Here is a 25,114-nt window from a genome sequence, read left to right as displayed (position 1 = left end):
CTGTCCTGTTATTCAAGCTTTAGGAAACGTTCATCTTATTTTCAACTGAAATGATTCAATTCATCTTTTAGTTAATGTTGCTCTGCTGTTTCTAAAGCTGAGAAAGAGAGTCTCTGACATCTGCACCTCGACTGAGATGGAAATCTCAAATGCTGAAGAGGTCAAGCCCTCAAGCCTGTGCTGGTGGAAACAAATGTCCTGTGTGAGGAGAAGAGCCAACAGTTTCTATCATTGCTCCGCTTCACACACAACTGTTGAGTGACATGAGCAGCACTGCTAAAGACTCAAAGAGATGAAGATCTACCAAGAGCTCTCAGAGAGATATAATTCTTCAGAGGAGAAGAGCAACCTCTACATCTCATCAGCCTTAGACCCTCGGTTTAAATCTCTGCCCTTCCCATCACCAGAGGACACGCATCAGACATTTACCAAAGTGTGTCAAAGGCGGATCTTAAGGGAAAGTCCTTTATTAATCCTCTAAATGTTCAGCTCAAGTTTTATACTTTAAACCCATTTAATTACTGCTCAAATATACACCATCTAGTAAATATCTTCAGTCAGTATGTATAAGCTATTTAGATGTAAAACTGTATGATTGTATTTGACTACTGAGCCTTTTCTTCAATAATAATGCAGCAGGTCAACAGGTGTCCACTGTTTTCTTCCAGGAGGCGGCAGACTTAATGGCCAGCAGATTTCAGATCTCTCCTCCTCCTGAGCAGGAAGAAGCACCAGGTACTGTTTGCTGCTGAGGGGATGATAGACTACAGTGAGCCTGGAAAAGATCTTTCACTTTCCAAAGAGGAGGAAATCTGTGCTTGCTGATCCGCTTGGACAGACGCTCAACAGCAGTAGCACCAGTACGTCCACACCTTCAGCTGCTCCAGAGCTGGGTCTGGAAGAGAAACATGCATGTGTGACTCTCACCTTAATCTACTGGGAATGCTTTTGCATTAAAGATAAACCAGCTCTAAGCACTGAAATATGTTCATTCCTACAGAAAATAAGTTGCCCAGTTGTAATATGTGCCTTAAGTTGATTTACAGAAGAGTTTACAGTTGACAGAAACTCTTGTTAGAAAGCACTGCAGTGTGTTCATGTTTACAGAATAGCTCATTGCACCCTTTGGTTCTGAAATGTGGCCATATTTTGTTATATAAGGTTTTATAGCTGGGCCCATATTCATAAAGATTCTAAGAGTCCTCTCAGAAAACTCCTAATTTAGCTTAAAAACTTTTACGTAGGAGTCTTAGCTTAAGAGCTATTCGGGACCGATCTGAGAGCAACTCTGAGCAAGGAAAATATTAAAACTTTGATCTCAGTGAAGAGGCGGGGCTGACCCCGTTGCTACGTATGACACAGTCTTTTGAAGACTGTGATTGGTTGCTTGTTCAAAAAGGGGAAAAAAGGAGCGCTTTTAAGTATAGGGTCTATTCTAAGCCTTCACTTTGAAATTACAAGCGCAAATTGTCCTATTTTACCGTTCTCTCTCTCTCTCTCTCACACACACACACACATTATATATATATGTATATAAATCCTTTTATTATTTACCATGCTGTTTATTTTCTATAAGGTATTTGATTGGCTTAGAATGGTAATTCTTAGAATTTTGTCACTAGGAGCTCCTCTTTGCATTCAGATTCTTTATGAATACGGCCCTGGTGATTTTCTTTTACCATCACTATTTTTAGTAATGTATGCATTTCACAATTTCTTTTCAGCAATAAATCTGTAGTTTGAGGGGTTTTGTTAAATGTAATATGTTGCTGCTATGACATATGTTAGAGATGTGAGCTTTCTTTACTACACATGATTTAGTCACAAACTGTTCTCTCTGGCAAATAATCATTGTTCAAGCTTATGGCTGTTTGTCAGCTGTGTGTGCACTTCTGCACTTATTGTACATTGTTGCTGTTCTATAAAATAGATGTACTGTTAATAAATGAAATACATCATGTGACTTTTAGACCGTGATCGTTATCATGATATATCGTGGATGATTTTCTCCCAATATATCGTCTGTCTCAGAATCGCTGGTGTTGTGATATTTATCGTTATCGTGACAATATCGTGAATATCGTGACAGTGTCGTATTGTGCGGTAAACTGTGATTCCCACCCTTAATAAGCCGTAGTGAGTTTCTGAGTTTAATTCCACCCTTTACAGGCTCTGAGAATGTTTCAGACGGAGCATTTCATCTGCTTTTACTCTTACCTGTTTGAATCCCCGCTCTGCTTCTCTCATTCTGCAATAAACACTTGTTATTTTGACTTACCTTGTCTGCTTTCTTCTGATTGTGACAGAAGACATGGGGCCATATTCACAAAACATTTGATCTCACCACTAAGAGTTCTCCTAAATGGCAGTAAAAGTTCTCTTAAAACCTCTTCACAAAGCTGCTGAGAGCAACTCTTACTAAGGAATAGAGAGAAGTCTTAAGCTAAGAGTAAGGGCGGGTTGACCTCGTTGCTATGGATGATGTCAGCACACTCACTAATAATGCCCACAATGATTGGCTGATAGGGGAGGGATCTCTGTCAGGGATTTTGGCATGCGCGGGTTGTGAGCGCGTTGTTGATGTTAGAGCTCCGTCGAATTGATTCATAATCCTTGATTTTCTCCTTATCACTCGCTTACAAACAATTATTTTCTATTATTTACAGCGTGTGAATATATCTCCGATACGATTCTCTATAAAAAACAATCGGATTGCTCTGATATCACTACTTATATCTGAACTTCCGCTTCTAACCGTAGCCCGCTAGCATTGCACGCGTGGTAGCTTATTTACACCGGTAGCCCGCTAGCATTGCACGCGTGGAACTTATTTACACCGGTAGCCCGCTAGCATTGCACGCGTGGTAACTTATTTACACCGGTCACCACTGAAACCGACAATTCGTCATCGCAGCACATCTGCTACAATGACGAATAACTCGGATGTGTGTCTAATGTTACCTTTGAGTGCAGGCGAGGACACGTTCGAGCTGCATTCGGTGCAGTTGGAGTTGGAGTCGTTGGAGAAGCAGATTCGTGATCTACTAGAGAGACAAGCCGTGCTGAGAGAGCGACGATCAGCGCTTGAAACATCACGCGCCAATGCGGTTAGTAACCTCTTGACTCCGACCTCGTCTACTCCGTGTGTTTCTATGCACAGGACCAAAGCACCCAGGACGCGATCATCATCCCTGGTTTCGTTCACTCCGGCGCCGACACGACCCTGGGTGCTTCCACAGCGGAAGACGCGAGCCAGGACCAGAGCGAGGACCTCTCCGCCCCTCCCGGTCTTCGAGATCTCCACCCGGAACCGCTTCTCCCCTCTTCGCGAGACGGAACGCGACGCTGTGGTCATCGGTACTTCCATCGTCCGACATGTCCACGCTACCTCAGGTAAAGGCAAGGTAATCACTCACTGCTTTCCTGGTGCTCGTGTTCTCGATGTCGCTGCGCAGGTTCCCGAGATCCTGAACGGTGACGAGCGCATCGGAGCTGTCGTGCTGCACGCGGGAACGAACGACACCAGGCTGTGGCAGACGGAGGTTCTGAAGAAGGACTACAAGAGCCTGGTCGAGACGGTGCGCAGAACATCGCCTGAAGCATCGATCATCGTGTCTGGACCTCTTCCCACGTACCGACTAGGACATGAAAAGTTCAGTAGATTATTTGCTCTAAATGAATGGTTAATGTCATGGTGTAATGAACAGAAGCTGCTCTTTGTAAATAATTGGAATCTGTTTTGGGAGTGACCTAGGCTCTTCCGTCCTGATGGCCTTCACCCCAGCAGAATCGGAGCGGCTCTTCTGTTGGACAACATCTCCAGAGCGCTGCACACCATCATATGACTAGTAAGTCAAAGTCCAAATCACAGTATTTGCTGTCCTAACTTAACTGACATAAGTACCAATGTAGAACATTATATAGAAACTGTGTCTGAACATAACTGTGTAGAACATTATATAGAAACTGTGTCTGAACATAACTGTGTAGAACATTATATAGAAACTGTGTCTATTCCTCGTTTAGTGAGGTCAAACATTAAATCTACTGTAAGATCTAGAAAAAAATCTAATTGTGATTAAACCAGAAAATCTCAATATTAGTGAACAAAAACAATGCTGTCCAAACTTAATTGACATAAGTACCAATGTAGAACATTATATAGAAACTGTGTCTGAACATAACTGTGTAGAACATTACATAGAAACTGTGTCTGAACATAACTGTGTAGAACATTACATAGAAACTGTGTCTATTCCTCGTTTAGTGAGGTCAAACATTAAATCTAATGTAGGATCTAGGAAAAATCTAATTGTGATTAAACCAGAAAATCTCAATATTAGTGAACAAAAACAATTTCTAAAACTAGGTCTTCTAAACATTAGATCGCTCACACCTAAGGCGGTTATTGTAAATGAAATGGTCACAGATAATAGTTTCGATGTACTTTGCCTTACTGAAACCTGGCTTAAGCCAAATGATTATTTCGGTCTAAATGAGTCTACTCCGCCAGGATACTGTTATAAGCATGAGCCCCGTCTGATTGGTCGTGGCGGCGGTGTTGCAACAATCTATAGAGATATTCTTAATGTTACTCATAAAACAGGTCACAGGTTTAATTCGTTTGAAGTACTAGTGCTAAATGTTACGCTATTAAATGTAAGAAAGAAATCCGTATTATCTCTAGCCTTGGCTACTGTGTATAGACCTCCAGGGCCCTATGCTGATTTCTTAAAAGAGTTTGCAGACTTTCTCTCAGATCTATTGGTCAACGTCGATAAAGCATTAATTGTTGGAGATTTTAACATACACGTAGATAACACAAATGATGCATTAGGGGCTGCATTTACAGATCTATTAAACTCCTTTGGGGTTAAGCAAAACGTCACTGGTCCCACTCATCGTCTTAATCACACACTAGATTTAATTATATCACATGGAACCAACCCAACCGACATAGATATTATACCGCAAAGTGATGATGTCACTGACCATTACATGGTAACTTGCATACTGCGTACTGCTGAAATCTGTCATGTTGCGCCACGTTATCGACCAGGCAGAACAATCATTCCAACCACTATAGATAGATTCTCAAATAGCTTACCTGATCTGGCTCAGCTGCTCAGTGAACCCAAACAAACAGATGAACTAGAGGAAATGGCTAGCAGTATGAGCACGATTTTATCTAGCACATTAGAAATTGTTGCACCAATTAGATTAAAAAAGGTTAGAGAGAAACCTAAAGCACCATGGTACAGCAGTGCTACACATGTTATCAAGAGAGAAACTTGTAACTTAGAGCGTAAATGGAAACAAACAAATTTAGAGGTCTTTAGAATCGCGTGGAAAGATAGTATGTCACGTTATAAAAAGGCCCTAAAAGCAGCCAGGGCTGAGCATCTCCGCAAACTAATAGAAAATAATCAAAATAACCCAAGGTTTTTATTTAACACCGTGGCTAGACTAACAAATAAACAAACAAACAAACATCGCCTGAGCAAAATATTCCGTTACAGTTTAGTAGTAATGATTTTATGAATTTCTTCACTGAGAAAATAGAAAGCATCAGAAACAAAATTGTAAATGTACAATCTTTAATGATGTCTTATGATTCAACCGCAACTATCGCCCGTCAAGAACTACTACAGCGCTTTACAACTATAGGACAGGAAGAGCTAAATAAACTTATCATTGCATCTAAACCAACAACATGTTCATTAGATCCAATACCCACTAAACTACTGAAAGAGTTGTTACCTGTAGTGGAAGAGCCTCTTCTCAATATTATTAACTCATCTTTATCTTTAGGTCATGTTCCAAGAATATTCAAGTTGGCAGTCATAAAACCTCTCATTAAGAAGCCACAATTAGATCATAATAACCTAGCAAATTACAGACCAATTTCAAATCTTCCATTTATGTCTAAAATACTAGAAAAAGTTGTGTCCGCTCAATTGTGCGCTTTCTTGCAAGAAAATGATATCTATGAAAAATTTCAATCAGGATTCAGGCCGCATCATAGCACAGAAACTGCACTCGTTAAAATCACAAATGATTTACTTCTAGCTTCTGACCAAGGCTGTATCTCAATACTAGTTCTACTCGATCTTAGTGCTGCGTTTGATACTATAGATCATAAACTACTCTTAGATCGACTTCAAAATTATACTGGTGTTCAGGGACAGGCATTAAACTGGTTTAGATCGTACTTATCAGACCGCTACCATTTTGTCTGTCTAAATGGGGAAAAATCAAAGATGACGTCAGTAGACTATGGGGTGTATAACTGTTACCCCTTGTCGGCTTATGTTATATAACAGAGTAGGGATGGCAAGGCTCGATATTAACTAAGGTATAGGTAAAGAAACTAGTTTGCTTTGGTTTGCTCAATTATAATTCTGAAGGATCAGACTCAAACTGTACATTACACAAAATCAACAAAAACAAAACAATAAACAAAGGTAGAAAACATCAGTGACACCAGGCATCAAACAGGAAAAGTTCAGTGTTTGGTGAATCTTGACTGGCAAAGCAAATGTCAACACTTAGCTGATGGTGAAGCTGACCAGGTTTGATAGTAGTGGAAATGTCCTTGCAAAAGTCCACTCTTTTAGATAACCCAGATCACTCAGAGATACTTCCAATGCTGAAGAAAGGAAAGGAGTCTTTCGGCCTTCTTTCCACCCGTACAATTCAAACCCTTGTTGCTCTCGTTAACCGTCCAAGCGTCGTGATCCAAGCAACAAACACAAAGTAGACTTAGCTAACGCAATCTTCAGCAACTACTTTCCCCTCATGAAAGAAAGCACAGGAACAAAAAGGTCCATCTAAGTAGAAGACAGTCACAATTAGCCTGAATGGCTCCTTTCTCAACACACTCAAAATCATAATTATACATTACATACATGCTCTGGTTTAGATAACTGTTGAAAAATAAAACATAACTTACTGATTGACCAAAAAGGAAACACATTCCTCAATCATAGGACCTTGTAAAATCAGATGGAATAGCCCAGGAAAGCCATTGCTTCCTCTATCCACATGCTGGTCTACTTCTTCAGGTATAGTACCTGGCTAAATACTCATCTATTAAGATGATTAGCACCCCCTAATGGTGTGGGAAAATATAACCACTAAGGTAACAGAGTTAAAGCTGTTACATACCCCCTCGCTCAGAGGAAAATTGGTCATAACCATGGCAAATTTTAAGATTTTGGATATGATAGGTGTCACACTTATCAGGGTCTGAGATAAAAACAACTGAATAGTTTACAGGTCCCAACTTTTTCTTAACTCTGGCCGGACCTTTCCACTTGGCAGATAATTTAGCCATTACACCTTCCTCAGCTCTAGATAGGGGATGAGCCCGTACCCAAACCACATCCCCTTCCTGGAAATGAGCTGGTTTTCGACGCTGGTCATAGTACTTCTTCTGTTTTGCCTGAGCTCGTTCCACATTACGCTTGACAATGTTAAGAAGCTCCCTTTGTTTGTCCAGTGTGGTATAGGCAGGGTGACTAGGATCGGGCGGTCTCTGAAACATGCGCTCCATTGGGCCTTTAAGTTTCCTTCCTAGTGCTACTTCCGCAGGAGTGAATCCAGAGCTTTCATGAAAGGCGGTATTGAGGGCAAACCTGAACAAAAACAAAACAATAAACAAAGGTAGAAAACATCAGTGACACCAGGGGCCTATACCATGAAGCCAGTTTAGCTGGCTAGCCAGATATGTTTAGGATTAGTTTGTGCCAATCCTGGGTTTTAGGTACCATTAAAGTGGTTTGCCTTTTAGCAGTGTTCATCTCCATAGTAACTTATGCTCCACGGCTAACCTGCTCCAGGGCAGGTTATGTTCTGGATAAGACATCTCAAACTGAAATTGCTGTGGGCACACCTCTGATGCAATAAAGTCACTCCCTCTTTTTCTACTCCAAATTAAAGGTTACTACATAGCAAATGGTTTTTAAAGACTAAAGCGTCTGGCTTTTAACCATGCTTATTTATAATAATAATAATTTTGAATGATTTAGATATCGTTTATGTAATTATTATACCCATAATCAATTACACATGTATCATTCTAGTTAATCAATCATTTATAGGCACTTTGTTAAAATTAATATAAATAGCCTATATAAAGGTCATACAAATAAGCTTTAAAATCAATAAATAAAGCTATAAAAATTACTACATGTGAGCTTAAATGTTAAAATCTCTCTATATATCAACTAAACTATAACTTTTACTTGCATTGACTTATACGATTTCTCTTTAAGTTGTCCTCTTTCATAGACAGCTCTTTTCTTCTTGCTGTGTAAATTTGATTAAATTCTTAATATTCTGCAGAAGAGAGAAATTAATCTCACTGCTTCTCTCGCAAGAAGTTTCACTGATCCACAGCATGTGATTGGCTGTTCACTACTGATGTCACAGCTAAACTCCTAAACTCAGGATCAAAGCCTGACTTGACAGAGAAAGCTGATGATCCGCATCATGGGACCACCAAAGCCTGAATAGATTGGTTTGGTTTTGTCAACTCGAAACTAATCCTGTAACCCTGAGTTTGTTAAACTACCATCATGGTACAGGCCCCAGGGGCCTATACCATGAAGCCGGTTTAGCTGGCTAGCCAGATATGTTTAAGCTTAGTTTGTGCCAATCCTGGGTTTAAGGTACCATTAAAGTGGTTTGGCTTTTAGCTGTGTTCATCTCCATAGTAACTTACCCTCCACAGATAACCTGCTCCAGGGCAGGTTATGTTCTGGATAAGAGATATCAAACTGAAATTGGACCAATCAGCTGTGAGCAAAGTGACACATATCTGATGCAATAAAGTCACTCCCCTTTTTCTTCTCCAAATTAAAGGTCACTACATAGCAAATGGCTATTAAAGACTTAAGCCTCTGGCTTTTAACAATGCTTATTTATAATAATAATAATTTTGAATTATTAAAAAATAATTTATGTAATTATTATACCCTTAATCAATTACACATGTATAATTTTAATAAATCAATCATTAATATGCATTTTGTTAATATTAAAATAAATAGCCTATATAAAAGGTCATACAAATAAGCTTTAAATTCAATAACTAAATCTATAAAAAATTACATGTGAGCATAAATGTTCAATTCTCTCTATATATCAACTAAACTAACTTCATAACTTTTACTTGCATTGATGCATAAGATTTTTCTTAAAGTTGTCCTCGAAAGCTCTTTTCTTCTGTGTAAATTTGTTTCAATTCTTAATATTTTTCAATCATGTATATTCTGCAGAAGAGTGAAGTTAATCACACTGCTTCTCTCGTGAGAAGTGAATCTCAGTTTTACTGATCCACAGCATGTGATTGGCTGTTCACTGCTGATGTCACAGCTAAACTCCTAAACTCAGGATCAAAGCCTGAGTTGACAGAGAAAGTTGATGATCAGCATCATGGGACCAACAAAGCCTGAATAGATTGGTTTGGTTTTGTCAACTCAAAACTAATCCTGTAACCCTGAGTTTGTTAAACTACCATCATGGTACAGGCCCCAGGCATCAAACAGGAAAAGTTCAGTGTTTGGTGAATCTTGACTGGCAAAGCAAATGTCAACACTTAGCTGATGGTGAAGCTGACCAGGTTTGATAGTAGTGGAAATGTCCTTGCAAAAGTCCACTCTTTTAGATAACCCAGATCACTCAGAGATACTTCCAATGCTGAAGAAAGGAAAGGAGTCTTTCGGCCTTCTTTCCACCCGTACAATTCAAACCCTTGTTGCTCTCGTTAACCGTCCAAGCGTCGTGATCCATGCAACAAACACAAAGTAGACTTAGCTGACGCAATCTTCAGCAACTGCTTTCCCCTCATGAAAGAAAGCACAGGAACAAAAAGGTCCATCTAAGTAGAAGACAGTCACAATTAGCCTGAATGGCTCCTTTCTCAACACACTCAAAATCATAATTATACATTACATACATGCTCTGGTTTAGATAACTGTTGAAAAATAAAACATAACTTACTGATTGACCAAAAAGGAAACACATTCCTCAATCATAGGACCTTGTAAAATCAGACGGAATAGCCCAGGAAAGCCATTGCTTCCTCTATCCACATGCTGGTCTACTTCTTCAGGTATAGTACCTGGCTAAATACTCATCTATTAAGATGATTAGCGCCCCCTAATGGTGTGGGAAAATATAACCACTAAGGTAACAGAGTTAAAGCTGTTACAGGTGCCGCAAGGATCCGTGCTAGGCCCTCTGCTATTCTCAATATATATGCTGCCACTTGGTAATATTATAAGAAAACATGGAATTAATTTCCACTGTTATGCTGATGACACTCAATTATATATTTCATCACGACCGGATGAAAACGCTAAATTATCTAAACTGACAGCGTGTGTTGAAGATATTAAATACTGGATGACGTGTAATTTTCTGCTATTAAATTCAGATAAAACGGAGGTGTTACTTATTGGTCCAAAAAACTGCCCACAAAACCTCTCGCAATACAATTTTACCTTGGAAGGATGTCCTGTCACTTTATCCACTACAGTAAAAGACCTGGGTGTTATATTAGACCGCAACCTGACATTCGAAAATCATATTTCATATGTTACAAGAACGGCATTTTTCCATCTTAGAAACATTGCTAAGCTACGTAACATGCTATCTATTTCTGATGCAGAAAAGTTAGTTCATGCATTCATGACCTCGAGATTAGATTACTGTAATGCTTTATTAGCTGGTTGTCCTGCATCCTCAATAAACAAGCTACAGTTAGTCCAAAACGCAGCTGCTAGAGTTCTTACTAGGTCAAGAAAATATGATCATATAACACCAATTTTATCATCTCTACACTGGCTACCTGTGAAGTTCCGTATCAATTACAAAGTATTGCTACTGACCTATAAGGCCCTAAATGGTTTAGCTCCAGTGTATCTAACGGATCTTCTATCGCCCTACAATCCATCGCACTCTTTAAGATCACTAAACTCGAGGCTTCTGGTCATTCCTAGGATATCTAAGTCCACTAAAGGAGGGAGGGCATTTTCACATTTAGCTCCGAAACTCTGGAATAGTCTTTCTGATATTGTTCGAGGTTCAGACTCACTGTCCCAGTTTAAAACTAGATTAAAGACGCATCTCTTTAGCCAAGCATTCACATTATAATTATCTTTTTATACTACAGTTAAATCGGATCAAAAGCATTAATATAATATTCTGAACATCAGCTACGCTAATCATTTCCCATCTGCTTTTCTGTTGTTATCTCGGGACACTAGTCCCGAGGTAAATAGTTCATCAGCTCCAGTTTGTATCCAGCCTCTCATGGAGACTTCGGATGCCCAGACACCTGTGATGAGACGACTCCACGCCTGTGAAGAGACGACTCAACGCCAGCGTTGTTATGGCCTAAATTAATACACGATTGATTAACTTTTTCGAACATTATTCTTTAACATTGTCTTTCTAACATTTTTACTGTACATCTATGAAATGCACTTTCTGTAAAGCTGCTTTGAAACAATGTGTATTGTGAAAAGCGCTATACAAATAAATTTGAATTGAATTGAATTTAATTAGAGAAATATTTTTGTGGAACGAGGTTTCATGTTGCTATATTCAAATAAAATGTTTAAAATAAAAATGTTGCTATATTGAAATAAAGATTTTAAAAAGTAGGCCAAGTGTCACTAATTAAACTAATATATGTTCAGCGTAATTGTCTCTTATATGTCTCTTACATGAATTCATGCAAAAATTATGTTTTATAAACAAAGTTTGTGAGGAGCACATTCAAATGGTCTATATAATCAGTGTGAGAGAAGGTATATACACAGCCCAGAGCCGACTCACCGAGTTACCTCGACGGTTTTCAAATCCCTCCGCCCCCCCCCCCCCGTTCCTCACTCACGGTCTGTAATGTGGGGCAGAACTCTGGGTTTGGGCTAAATTCTGAGCTTGGAGCCCTCGATCCCCTTGGGGATTAGGCGCTTTGCCTAATATACTATTTTTTTCCACTTTGGGTGGATTGTGGCAACAACCAGTAGGATTGTTTAGTGATCTGGTCTTAGTGACTTAGGAGTCCTCTTGACTACTCCTAGCGTTTCATGGATTTAGGAGCTAGTTCTAGTGCTAAAATGCTTTGTGAAATACTCTTAGAACGAAAATTTAGGAGTCCTAAAATTAGGACTGACATGTAAATTATTTTTAAGAGTTTCTCCTAAATCGGCAAGTTAGGAGCTACTTTTAGCCTTAAGATGTTTTGTGAATATGGCCCCAGACCACTAACATGCAGAGTCCTTTGAGCACGAGTGGGGATCGTACCGCGGATCCGTTTGCCGAATTGGTCAAGGCAGTTCGTCAGTCACTCCTTCCATCAACATCATCTTCTTCAGCAGCTGCCTCTGCCGGTCCCATGGCCGACCAGCGACCTATTCTGGTGAGGTGGAGGATTGCAACGTGTTCATACTTCAATGCTCTCTATACTTTGATATGCAGCCGCATCTCTTCACAAACGATTGAGCCCGAGTGGCGTTTACGTTCTCTCTTGTCTCCGGCAGAGCATTGCTGTGGCAATTCATGATCTGCTTTTATCGTCATTGGATTGAGACCTTCATCTAGAAAACCATCGGTGTGTCACAACGCCTTACTGCTTATTCTCTGTATCCACCCGCTCTGCATCCTCTGCCCTCCGCAACACCTGTCGTACTTCCAGCACCCGAGTCAATGCATCTCACTCGTACCATCTCAACCTAGCGGGGCATCAGTGTAAATGATTGAATCATATATGCTTGTACTGTGGGGGAGATGGACACGTTATCACCAAATGCTCATCTCGACCACCACGACCCGCGGTGAGTACCATCCAACTTCCTCCTAAAATCTCCTCTCACGAGAACAGTAGTGCATATCCTAAGACGTTATACCACTGTTTCAGCATAAGCCCTCATTGACTCCGGTTCAGCCAGGAACTTCACCTCTCACCACCTCCTTCAAAGGCTCCATCTTAAAAGAAAACGTTGTTCCCAAGAATTAAGCATCCACACCATCTTGGAAAAAACGCTGGATCGTGGTCGTGTCAATCATGTCTCCCCCATCTGATGCTCTGCATCGGCTGTCTGAATTCCAAAGAAATCTTGTTTATGGTGCTGGAAGGATCGACCGCGGACATCATCCTGGGACGCCCTTGGATGCTGGAACATGAACCGAGGGTCAACTGGAACACCGGGAAGATTCTTCATGATTCTTCATACTGTCATCAGTTCACATCAATCATTCATAAACCACTTCATGATTCAATCAATCAGTCCTTTATTACATCTCATGATCAGTTTACAATATACATAATACAGCAATATGATAATATATCAATATTATTACAGCCTTATTACAGATTCAGAGCAGTGTGTGTGTGTGTGTGTGTGTGTGTGTGTGTGTGTGTGTGTGTGTGTGTGTGTGTGTGTGTTTAATCTGACACAGAGACACTGAATCTTCATAAACCCTAAATCCAGCACAGAGGGGTTCAGTGAATGTGGTGTTGAGTGTGTGTAAGTGTGTGAGTGTGTGTGTGTCAGAGACGCTGTAGAAGGACAGAGTGCCGGCCGACACGTCCACACACACTCCGGCTCTCTGAGAGGATGAACTGATGTCAGGGATATCAGTCCAGTTATTATTGTGCCAGACAGAGAATCTGTTACCATAGCAGATCAGACTCCAGGATTTGTCATTGAATCCAAACACACAGTCTTCACTCCCTCCTTTCCTGCTGATTCCTTTATATGTCACTGATATAACAGCACATCCGCTCCATTCAGCCTCCCAGTAACAGCGTCCAGTCAGACTCTCTCCACACACAACCTGATGAACAACTCCATCAAATCTCTCTGGATGATCAGGATACGGCTGATCCTCTCTCACACACTTCACCTTCCTGTTCCCCTCAGACAGAACGAGACGAGTGTGTGCTGTGTTTGGATCCAGTGTGAGATCACAGGCATCTGAACACAAGAAGAGAGAAACATATAGAACAACAGACACTAGACGAGTGTGTGTGTGTTTGTGTGTGTGTGTGTGTGTGTGTGTGTGTGTGTGTGTGTGTGTGTGTGTGTGTGAGTGTGAGTGTGTGTGTATGAGGGTTAAGCCCTCATGTTTGCCATGTGTCTTTGTATGATATTGATTGTGTAACCACTGATGGTGAGTTTCTGTTGTAAAGTCAAGTCAAGTCTAGTCTAGTCTGTTTTTGTATTGCCAAGTCAAGTCTTCTTTATATGTTTTGAATTTTGATTTTGGAATAAACTGCACTTGGGTTCACAAACTTGCCTCTCCAGTGGATTCATGTTACACCTATTCCCTAATTCACAGTATCTGATCCTTTATTAAAGGTCCCGTTCTTCGTGTTTTTTTGAAGCTTTGATTGTGTTTACAGTGTGCAATATAACATGTGTTCATGTTTCGCGTGTAAAAAAAACACAGTATTTTTCACACAATTTACTGATCTGTGTACCGCTGTTCTCACTGTCCTAAAAACGGCTGGTGAGTTCCTGGTTCTATGAAGTCCCTCCTTCAGAAATACGTAACGAGTTCTGATTGTGCCAGCGGTTCCCGTGTTGTGATTCGACAGCAGCTTAGCGCACGTTGGAAAGGTGACGCCTCTTAACGGAGAGATGTATGCGTTCAATAATCTCTACAGCGTCCCTGGGAAAGCCAAACAAAGGTGATTTGACTCCTGGATGAAAATAACAGCGTCTCGACGACATGGCGACAAACACAGTCAAACGCAACACTTCCTTTTCTCCACACGACCGTCCTCTTCTCCACGTGGGACAGCAACAAGACCACGCCCCTTTTTTCGCGTATTCTTGTGGGCGGAGGTTAGTCTGTTCTACGGTTGTACTGACGTAATTAAAGACGGAAGTACCAGGATTTAGTCTAAGCCCGCCGTTCGCTGTAGGCTTTGAAAGGGAACTTCTGTTAAATAAAATATCTTGCTTGGCATTGAACTTTGAGCTTTATAATTTTACAGGTATTATTTATGCTCTAACAGCAACATTACACACTAACTAAAGTTTGAACAATGGGATCACGAAGAACGGGACCTTAAACAAGACAACAGTTTTCATTTCATTAAGAGAACAAAATGTTTTAAACCAAATACGTTACATTAGGCTGCAGGTAAGAAACTTTGTTTGAAATATGTTTCCTTATGGTTTGGCTTTCCTTAGGGTCTATGTAACCTGTTCTGAAATGGGTCTATTATAATTTATATATTGTGATATATATATTATTATCGCAAGAGGCTGCAATGTATATCGCAAAATGGACTTTAGGCCATATCGCCCATCCCTAGTGCAATGTCTTACGCATGTGAGCTAGAACCGGCATGTTTATTGCTCTGTAGCGCGATCCGTTTAGTTCCACGAGTCTAAATTTTTCAACTAAACATCGAAATACATCTAAATAATAAACTAAATTAACCATTTAAACTAAATTACTGATCAAATTATTGATCTAAAGCCCACACTGTCACTGTATGATACTTGAAATTTTTCCAGAATGGCTATACAGCTGAATAAAATTATGCTGCATTATTTTCCTGTTTAACACTGTAAAGCTGCTTTGAAACAATCTACATTGTTAAAAGCGCTATATAAATAAAGTTGACTTGACTTGACTTGACGAGTCGAATCACAAGTTGAGGTTTGAAGTTGATTTCTCAATTCATCACCCCTTTAAAACGCAAGGTGCCCAGGGAGCATAAAGAGCACAAAATGCTCACAGCCAATAGAAAACTATTAAAAAAATTTGCAATTACATGATTCTTAATTGTGTGGAAGTATAACCTTAACTTTCTTGTAAAAGTATTCTCATTCTTGCATGTTGTACTGATGTTACTGTAACATTTAAACAACATTCAATTAATAACAAGAAAACCAGACATTTTAACATTATATAAACATTTCAAATCAAAGTTCCCACAACGTTTTGAAAATGGGCTCATTTTGTTAGCTGGGCTCCATTGTGAGGACATTTGGTAGTAAAACCAGAGATCATTGTGGGGACCAGCCAGTGGTTCAAATGAGAAAAATGTATAAATTATGCCAATTTAAAATTGTAAAAATGGAGAAAGTTTTCTGTGAAGGGTAGGTTTAGGGCTATGGGCTTAGGGGACAGAAAATATGTTACATCAGTATAAAAACAATAGAAGTATATGGCAAGTCCCCACGAACATACAAAAATCCAACATGTGTGTGTGTGTGTTTGTTTGTTTGTTTGTTTGTTTGTAGACATACACTTTCGTGGTCCTGCTGTGATCCTTATCTCCCCTCCATGATCAACACTATAAACACACAAACACACATTAATGTAAATATACATCATGCACACATGCGTTCTATATGTCAGTATCAGTGTTTGACACACTTGAGTATCTGTAGTGAGCATTTCGGATCCTCCAGTTTGTCAGAGAGCAGCTTGACTCCTGAATCTCCTGGGTGATTGTAGCTCAGATCCAGCTCTCTCAGGTGTGAGGGATTTAAACTCAGAGCTGAAGACACAAAACCACAGCCGTCCTCTGTCACCATACAGCCAGACAACCTACAGATGGATCAAAACAGCCTCGTCATCTATCTAGTTCTCTTTATATGTCTCACCAAAAACATTTTCATATTTTACTTATTAACACATTAAAACACACTGGATTTTCAAACATCAGCAATAATGCTACTCAATTAAATATATCAGTAGTAATTCAATAAACACACTTAAAAAAATGTAATAATTCATGCAGTCCTCCAGAAATTCACATTTACATTTCTGTGCATGATGAAATTTCTCTGTTTAACTGTGATATTTCATTGGCTGAAGTTTTAAACATGCTTTAATTAATTTACTGTGTGTGCTAATGTGTGAGTGTGTGTTTGTGAGTGCATGTGTACGTGAATTTGTGTGTGAGCGTATGTCGCCCAGTCCGCTCCCCAGCCTGGTTAAACACCAGGCTGGAGGCAGACAACCCAGAGATGGGTCCCAGTTCTTTCCAGGGGATGGTAGCAGGGCCTGTCCTTCCCCCGGTGGAGGGCCGGGGGAAAATCCTTCTGCTGCTGGCCCCCGGGCTGGCGGCACTTGGAAAGAACTGGTGTCCCCATCTCTGAGGTCCCAGAGACCGGTGATGGCAGTGTGTGCCGCCCCCCCGGGCCGCGCCGCTCTCATCCCTCTCTGTCGCCAGCCTCCTCTCAGAGCAGACCCCAGTGGAACGTGCGTCCTTCCCTGGTGTCCTCTGTCAGGACATAGCCGTTAACCGTGCCCCCACACCAGGACGCTACGCCTCCCATGTCCGGGACAGTAACGCTGCCTCGCTGCCCCACCCTGGGTACGTCTGTGGTTCGAGCGACCCCGTTGGTCAGTTCCTGGAGCCTGGCTACAGCTTCAGGGGCTGTCCGCTGGGTCGCGAAGGCCATCAGGCTCGGCTACGCGATTCAGTTTGCGCAGGCTCCTCCCCTCTTCCGGGGAGTCCATGCTCCATGCGGGGGCCCATTAGAAGGCCCAGTCATGCGTGCGGAGGTTGCCACCCTACTGGCGAAGGGTGCGATCGAGCCTGTCCCTCCAGCCGAAATGAAGTCCAGCTTCCTCAGCCCTTACTTCATTGTACCCTAGGAAACCGGTGGGTTACGGCCAATCCTGGACCTGCCCGTCCTGAACCGATCCCTTCACAGGCTCCCGTTCGGGATGTCTGTAGCGAACGCCTCCTCGGATGCGTTCGTCGGGTAGATTGGTTGCAGCGATCGGCCTGAAGGACACTTATTTTCATGTCTCCTTCCTCGACGCGGACCGTTCCTACGGTTTGCTTCGAGGGGTGGACATTCAGTACGCAGTCCTCCCATTCGGGCAGCTCTGTCCCCTCGTGACTCTACGTAGTCTATCGAGGCAGCCCTTGTGCCACTAAGGCAGCACGTTGTTCGCATCCTGAACTACTTCGATGACTGGCTCATACTGGGTCACTCTCGTAAGCAGGTCTGCGGACACAGAGTCCAAGTGCTCCGGCACTTGGCCCGTCTGGGCCTTCGGGTCGACTGGGAGAAGAGCGACTCGTGCAGAGGATCTCTTTTCTCAGTGTGGTTTCCGACTCGGTCGCCAGGTGTGTGCTGCTTACCAGCGAGCGTGCACGCAGTCACGGCTGACTTGCCTTTGTTAATTAGAGAGCAAGAGTGCGGTCCCACTGAAGTTTTTTCAGAGGCTCCTGGGGCATATGGCATCTGCAGCCACATAAGCGCCGCTCTGATTGCTTCATATGAGACCACTTCAGCTTTGGCTTCGCGATCGAGTCCCGAGATGGGCATGGCGGTCTGGCACGCTCCGGGTACAAGTGACTCGGGCCTGCCCACAGACTCTCACACTGTGGTCGAAACTCAGTTTTCTACGGGCAGGTATGCCCTTAGAACGAGTTTCCAGGCATGTTGTCATGTCGACGGATGCCTCTGCTACGGGCTACAGGCATGTGTAATGGACAAGCAGCCGCGGGCTCCTGAACAGGACCCCAGCGTCTCCTGCATGTCAATTGCCTCGAGTTGCTGGCAGTACGGTTCACCCTGCACCGCTTCCGGGCGTTGCTTAAGGGTCAACATGTACTAGTCAGGACAGACAAGATGGCCGTTGTAGAAAACAACAACCACTTACGCTCCGCACCTACGGTCTACGCTCCGCCATATGTCTCAACTCGCCTGCTATCTCGTTCTATGGAGTCAGAAGCGCCTGAGGTCCCTTCGTGCTGTCCATATTCCAGGAGCCCTGAACCGTGCAGCCGACGAGCTCACGGTTTCAGCCACTCCCGGGAGAATGGAGACTCCATCCCCAGACGGTCCAGCGGATTTGGGAACAGTTCGGGGACGTGCAGATAGATCTGTTTGCCTCCCACGACTCTTCCCACTGCAGCCTGTTCTATTCCCTGACCGAGGGCACGCTCGGCACGGATGCAAATTAAAACTGGCGCACAGCTGGCCGCGGGGCCTACACAAATATGCGTTCCCCCCAGTGAGCCTACTCGCACAGCTCCTGTGCAAGATCAGGGAGGACAAGGAGCAGGTCTTTCTGTTCGCCCCGTACTGGCACGGCCAGACCTGGTTCCCCGAACTCATACTCCTTGCGACAGCCCCTCCCTGGCCTATTCCTCTGAGACCGGACCTCCTTACTCAGAGACGGGGCACCCTATGGCACCCGCGTCCCGATCTTTGGAACCTCCACGTGTGGCTCCTGGATGGGACTCGGCAGGTTTGAGTGGCCTACCACCTCCGGTGGTCGCCACCATCACTTCAACTAGGGCAGAGTCCACTCGGCATGCCTATGCGTTGAAGTGGAACCTCTTCATCACCTGGTGCTCTTCTCGCCAAGAAGACCAAAAAGACTGAGTGGGGCGAGGAGACTGAATCCTCCTCGCTCTCCTCTCGTACCCTCTTGGGACCTCGCAGTAGTTCTAAATGCTCTGAAGAGAACTCCCTTTGAGCCTTTGCGGTCGGTTGATATTAAGTTCCTGTCGATGAATACGGCTCTGCTGACCGCATTAGCCTCTGTTAAGAGGGTCGGGGACCTGCAGGCATTTTCGGTTGACGAAGCGTGCCTGGAATTCGGGCCGGCTAACTCTCACGTGATTCTGAGACCCCGGCCTGGATATGTGCCCAAGGTTCCCACCACTCCGTTCAAAGACCAGGTGGTGAACCTGCAAGCGCTGCCTTTGGAGGAGGCAGACCCAGCCTTGGCACTGCTCTGTCCAGTACGCACCCTCCGCACTTACGTAGACAGCACGCAATGTTTCAGGACCTCAGACCAGCTCTTTGTCTGTTATGGTGGAGAGCGGAAGGGAAGAGCTCTCTCAAAGCAAAGGCTGTCTCACTGGATAGTGGACACAATTGTTTTGGCTTACCAGCAGCAAGGTCGACCATGTCTCCTTGGGGTCAGGGCACATTCCACTAGGAGTGTGGCCTCCTCTTGGGCCTTAGCGCATGGCGCCTCACAAACAGACATCTGCAGAGCTGCAGGCTGGGCGACACCGAACATACTTCGCTTGCTCGCTATTCCACTCCACGGACTGGATACGTGCAATATTTTTCCTCAGGTGAGCTCCCCGAGAACCCTGAGTCCCTCCAGCACTGCTTACGCCGAAACCTGTGTGACCCTCACACGTGTATTTCCACCGTAAGCCTCCTTAGCGAGCAGGTGTCTTTCCCTTGGCAAGTCCCTGCCACCACTAGGGTTAAAAATCCACCTGCGGTTGGTATCCTAGAGTTTTCCCATATGCAGCCCTTAGCGGGTCATATGTGTACTCTTAAGTCCTCCCTACGGACAGGCATCTTTGCATACCTTCACTGGAATATGCTTCCCAGTGTACCTTGGTATTCCTGTGTTAAGCATGAGTCTTACGACAGGGAACTCACACTTACGCAGGGTACTGGAAGACAGCTGAGTGGCGGGATTATATTGGAACCCCCATTCGTTAGTCACTAATGTACGTCGTAATGACTGAACAAAAGGGAACGTCTCGGTTACGGATGTGGAGTGGAGTGTCTTAGACAACTTCCTTGTCTGCCTCGGCTGTGAACTCACGAAGCACCACGACGCATGCGTGAGAATATGACGTAGCGCCGGCGTTCGGGAATCCATGATATCCACACTTTAGTCCCATTTTGAGCCCTGCACCGAGACCTAAAGCACGATCAATGTAGAATTCAACAGCTTAGATACGGCGCGTCTTCCTCTGCTCGTTGTAAACAAATCTCCTCCTCGCTTCTGGGTCACGTGTCTGAACGCCGGTTCTGCGTCATATTCTCGCGCATGCGTTGTGGTGCTTCGTGAGTTCACGGCCGAGGCCTACACAGAAGACAAGAACTTGTGGAATAAAGTCGTTATTTTGATTTTTTTTTCCCGCACAAAAACTATTGTCATCACTTCATAAAATGATTGTAGAGCCACTGTAGTGAGATGGACTTTGTAACGACGTTTTTAGTGCCTTTTATGGGTCTTGTGAGTGCAAATGTCCAAGTGTCAAGTGTCAATGGAGGCCTTTCTCAGCATCAGCTTTCAACAAAAATATCTTAATTTGTGTTCCAAAGATGAACAAATGTCTTACGGGTGTCGAACGACATGAGGGTGAGTAATTAATGACATAATTTTCATTTTTGGGTGAACTAACCCTTTAAATAAAAAATTGCTACATTTTTGAAGCCTAATTGAACTAATGCCTAATTCTGACTTAATCTAAACCCTGTCTGTGAAACCAGGCCTTAATGTTTTTAATTTTGATTAACCACTGAAAGATGTGTGATTGATTAACCAGTTTTTTTTATTGATTGCCAGCATTAATTTATATATTTAAAGTTTATAACTGAGTGGAATATGGAGTTTTGCAACAAATAACACAACCTTTAACACAGTGTTTCGATTTATTATTATTTATATAAATCATTTTATGAAATGATCTATACATGATATGCCCCATCTTCTTATTCTACTTGAATTTATTGATTATATTTTAAAAAAAAATTCATACAAGATGCACACTTCTAATAAGGTTAGAAACGCTGTAAAGGTATAAATGCCTCTGGAAATCTATTTAAGGGGTCAAATATTGTCACTTAATGGAAACGATTATTTCTGTCACTGCTGCTATAGACCAATGCACAGAATATGAAGAACATGAAAATCTTTGAGAGTCAGCTCTCAATGACAGTTCTAAACCAGACAAGATACCAGACCAAAAAACACACACTCAGTAAAATATCATACAATTATAGTTCATCAACAAAATCCCAGAAAGGTATTGAGGTATTATTTTTTTCAATATTGCACACCCCCAGTGTATGTGTGCTTAATAGGTGTGTGAATCTGCACTGGTCTCATGGCTCAATTCAATTATGATTATCATGTCAAAAAGAATGACTGAAAGAGAGCAGAAAACACACATCAACAGTCAGATCATCTACAAACAGACACCAACATTATGACCGGCAGACTGTAAATTATATTTTATATGTTCTTAAATACCTCAGTATCTGCAGATGACAGTTTGGACTCTTCAGCCCATCAGTGAGCAGCTTCACACCTGAATCCTGCAGGTCATTGTTACTCAGGTCCAGCTCTCTCAGGACACAGTTTGAGGATTGAAGAGCTGATGACAAACTCTCACAACACTGATCAGTGAGATTACAGCCAGCAAGACTGAAAGAGAGCAGAACATACACATCAACAGTCAGATCATCTACAAACACACACCAACATTATGACCGGCTGACTGTAAATTATATTTTATATGTTCTTAAATACCTCAGTATCTGCAGCTGACAGTTTGGACTCTTCAGCCCATCAGAGAGCAGCTTCGCTCCTGAATCCTGCAGGTCATTGTTACTCAGGTCCAGCTCTCTCAGGACACAGTTTGAGGATTGAAGAGCTGATGACAAGCTCTCACAACACTGATCAGTGAGATTACAGCCAGCAAGACTGAAAGAGAGCAGAACATACACATCAACAGTCAGATCATCTACAAACACACACCAACATTATGACCGGCTGACTGTAAATTATATTTTATATGTTGTTAAATACCTCAGTGTCTGCAGATGACAGTTTGGACTCTTCAGCCCATCAGTGAGCAGCTTCGCTCCTGAATCCTGCAGGTCATTGTTACTCAGGTCCAGCTCTCTCAGGGCACAGTTTGAGGATTGAAGAGCTGATGACAAACTCTCACAACACTGATCAGTGAGATTACAGCCAGCAAGACTGAAAGAGAGCAGAACACACACATCAACAGTCAGATCATCTACAAACACACACCAACATTATGACCGGCTGACTGTAAATTATATTTTATATGTTCTTAAATACCTCAGTATCTGCAGATGACAGTTTGGACTCTTCAGCCCATCAGAGAGCAGCTTCACACCTGAAACCTGCAGGTCATTGTTAGTCAGGTCCAGCTCTCTCAGGACACAGTTTGAGGATTGAAGAGCTGATGACAAACTCTCACAACTCTGATCAGTGAGATTACAGCCAGCAAGACTAGAAAAGATGAAATAATATAACATTAAAACAATAATGAAATAACAATAAAGGAATGGAAAGGAAGTTGCCACTTGTCTGTACTCAGGAACCTGGAACAAAATATTTTAACATTCTAGCCTGGATGAAAGATGAATGATGAACTACTGAGCATGGAAATTCAATCATTTTATCATTCATGTTCATTAAAGTTGCAGTAAGTGATTTTTGAGAAACACTGTTGAAAGTGGATCGGACCAAGCACCATAACACACTTGTAGCCAATCAAGACCAATCAAGACCTGGGTCCGCCCAGAAGACTCAGCAACACCCGCTGCTCTTTCTAATAACTTCTCTTTCTCCCACACCCCACGCCAGACTGGGAGGGGTGATGGCACTGGTCTTCTCATTCATAACAACTGGAAATACTCAACTCACACATCTTCTCCATCTACACTACTTCATTGGGACCCATCATTCAGGCACATGGCTTCTCATACCACTGCTATGCTGATGACACTCAGCTCTACCTTTCATTTCACCCAGACGACCCCACAGTAGCTGCACGAATCTCCAGCTGTCTGGCTGACATCTCTGCATGGATGAGAAAACATCACCTGCAGCTTAACCTGGCAAAGACTGAGTTTCTCATCTTCCCCGCCAGTCCCACCATACAACATGACTTCACCATCCAGTTAGGTACATCCTTGATTTCCCCATCAAAGTCAGTCAGAAATCTTGGAGTAACATTTGATGACCAGCTGTCCTTCAGAGAACACATTTCTAAGACAGCTCGCTCATGCCGGTTTCCGCTCCACAACATCAGGAAGATTAGGCTGTTCCTAACAGAGCACGCAACACAGCTTCTTGTCCAGGCCCTGGTTATCTCTAGACTTGACTACTGCAATGCGCTTCTGGTTAGACTCCCCTCTTGTGCGATCCAATCACTTCGAATGATCCAGAATGCAGCAGCACGTCTTGTCTTCAACGAGCCCAAAAGGACCCACGTCACACCTCTCTTCATCTCCTGCACTGGCTACCACTCGCTGCTCGCATCAAGTTTAAGGCGCTGACGCTTGCATACAGAGCCACCATGTGCTCAGCTCCTGCTTTGACTCCATTCTACAAATCCACACCCCCACCAGAAGCCTTCGCTCAGCAAAGGAACGACGGCTTGTGGTACCATCAAAGAGGGGGAAAAAATCCCTTTCCAGAACATTTTCATTCAACGTTCCCAGCTGGTGGAACGTTCTTCCCAACACCATCCGAAACGCAGAATCATTGACATCATTCAAAAGTCAACTTAAAACTCAGCTCTTCCGTGAGCACTTAACCTCGTAAAAAAAAAAAAAAAAAAAAAAACCTTTTCCTCTCCTCTTTCTCTTTCTTCTTCCCTCCCCACTCTAGCCTGTGCTACACTGAGCAATGTACAAGGTCTCAGGATTTCAGGCTCTTATTGCGCTTCTTGACTCTTCATGACCTATCACTTCATGTTCCCCCAAGTTGTAAGTCGCTTTGGATAAAAGCGTCTGCTAAATGCATAAATGTAAATGTAATCATCAGCAGGGGGCATGTCCACTCATGATGGTGGAGGAGAGACAGTGAGCCAATCAGCAGTAGGGGGCATGTCCACTCATGATGGGGGAGGAGAGAGAGTGAGCAAGAGGAATAATTAAAGAAAGACTGTAGAAAGAGAGATGGATGAGAGACATTACAAAAAATAAAAGGTCAGAGGAATATCAACAGAAAAAGAAGGGTTGTGATCAGGAAAGAGCTTTATGACACATATTTCCAGCACTGGAGAAACCCAAACGGGAAGGCCTGAAAATGGACGCCAATGTTGTGTTGTCGTAACATTGGTAACTAGTAAAACTGGTGACTAACAACAATGTCTTGCTTGTATATACTATGTGTACCGTATGTTCATTTTTTGTTCTTCCTTGTTGTTCGTTCATCATTATTTTTCACTATTTTCGTCATTGTTCTGGATTATAAAGAAATACTAAACCATAATAATGAGCCTTAAAATATAAATATAAATTAAGCACTCAAGTGCATGCATAAAGCTTGTCACAGAACGCCAGCAAAAGTAATGATCATGAAT

The 25,114-nt window shown here is 42.6% G+C and overlaps 1 protein-coding gene across 1 annotated transcript in view; it reads right to left on the bottom strand.

Annotated features, from left to right (window-relative positions):
- Window positions 1-13,290: 13,290 nt before the first annotated feature.
- Window positions 13,291-25,114, bottom strand: part of LOC307135119 (uncharacterized protein) — a 46,565-nt gene continuing 34,741 nt past the window's right edge. Inside the window, exons 2-8 of the mRNA XM_079831310.1 lie at window positions 22,858-23,031; window positions 22,579-22,752; window positions 22,300-22,473; window positions 22,021-22,194; window positions 16,414-16,587; window positions 16,284-16,330; window positions 13,291-13,991 (exon numbers count right to left, since the gene is read on the bottom strand). Coding sequence (XP_079687436.1) covers window positions 13,390-13,991; window positions 16,284-16,330; window positions 16,414-16,587; window positions 22,021-22,194; window positions 22,300-22,473; window positions 22,579-22,752; window positions 22,858-23,031 — 1,519 coding nt within the window. The 3' untranslated portion in view covers window positions 13,291-13,389. The remainder of the gene's footprint in view (window positions 13,992-16,283; window positions 16,331-16,413; window positions 16,588-22,020; window positions 22,195-22,299; window positions 22,474-22,578; window positions 22,753-22,857; window positions 23,032-25,114) is intronic.

This window comes from Gobio gobio, assembly GCF_949357685.1.
Source record: "Gobio gobio genome assembly, chromosome: 12".
NCBI lineage: Eukaryota > Metazoa > Chordata > Actinopteri > Cypriniformes > Gobionidae > Gobio > Gobio gobio.
This window is presented reverse-complemented; position numbering and strand designations above follow the sequence as displayed.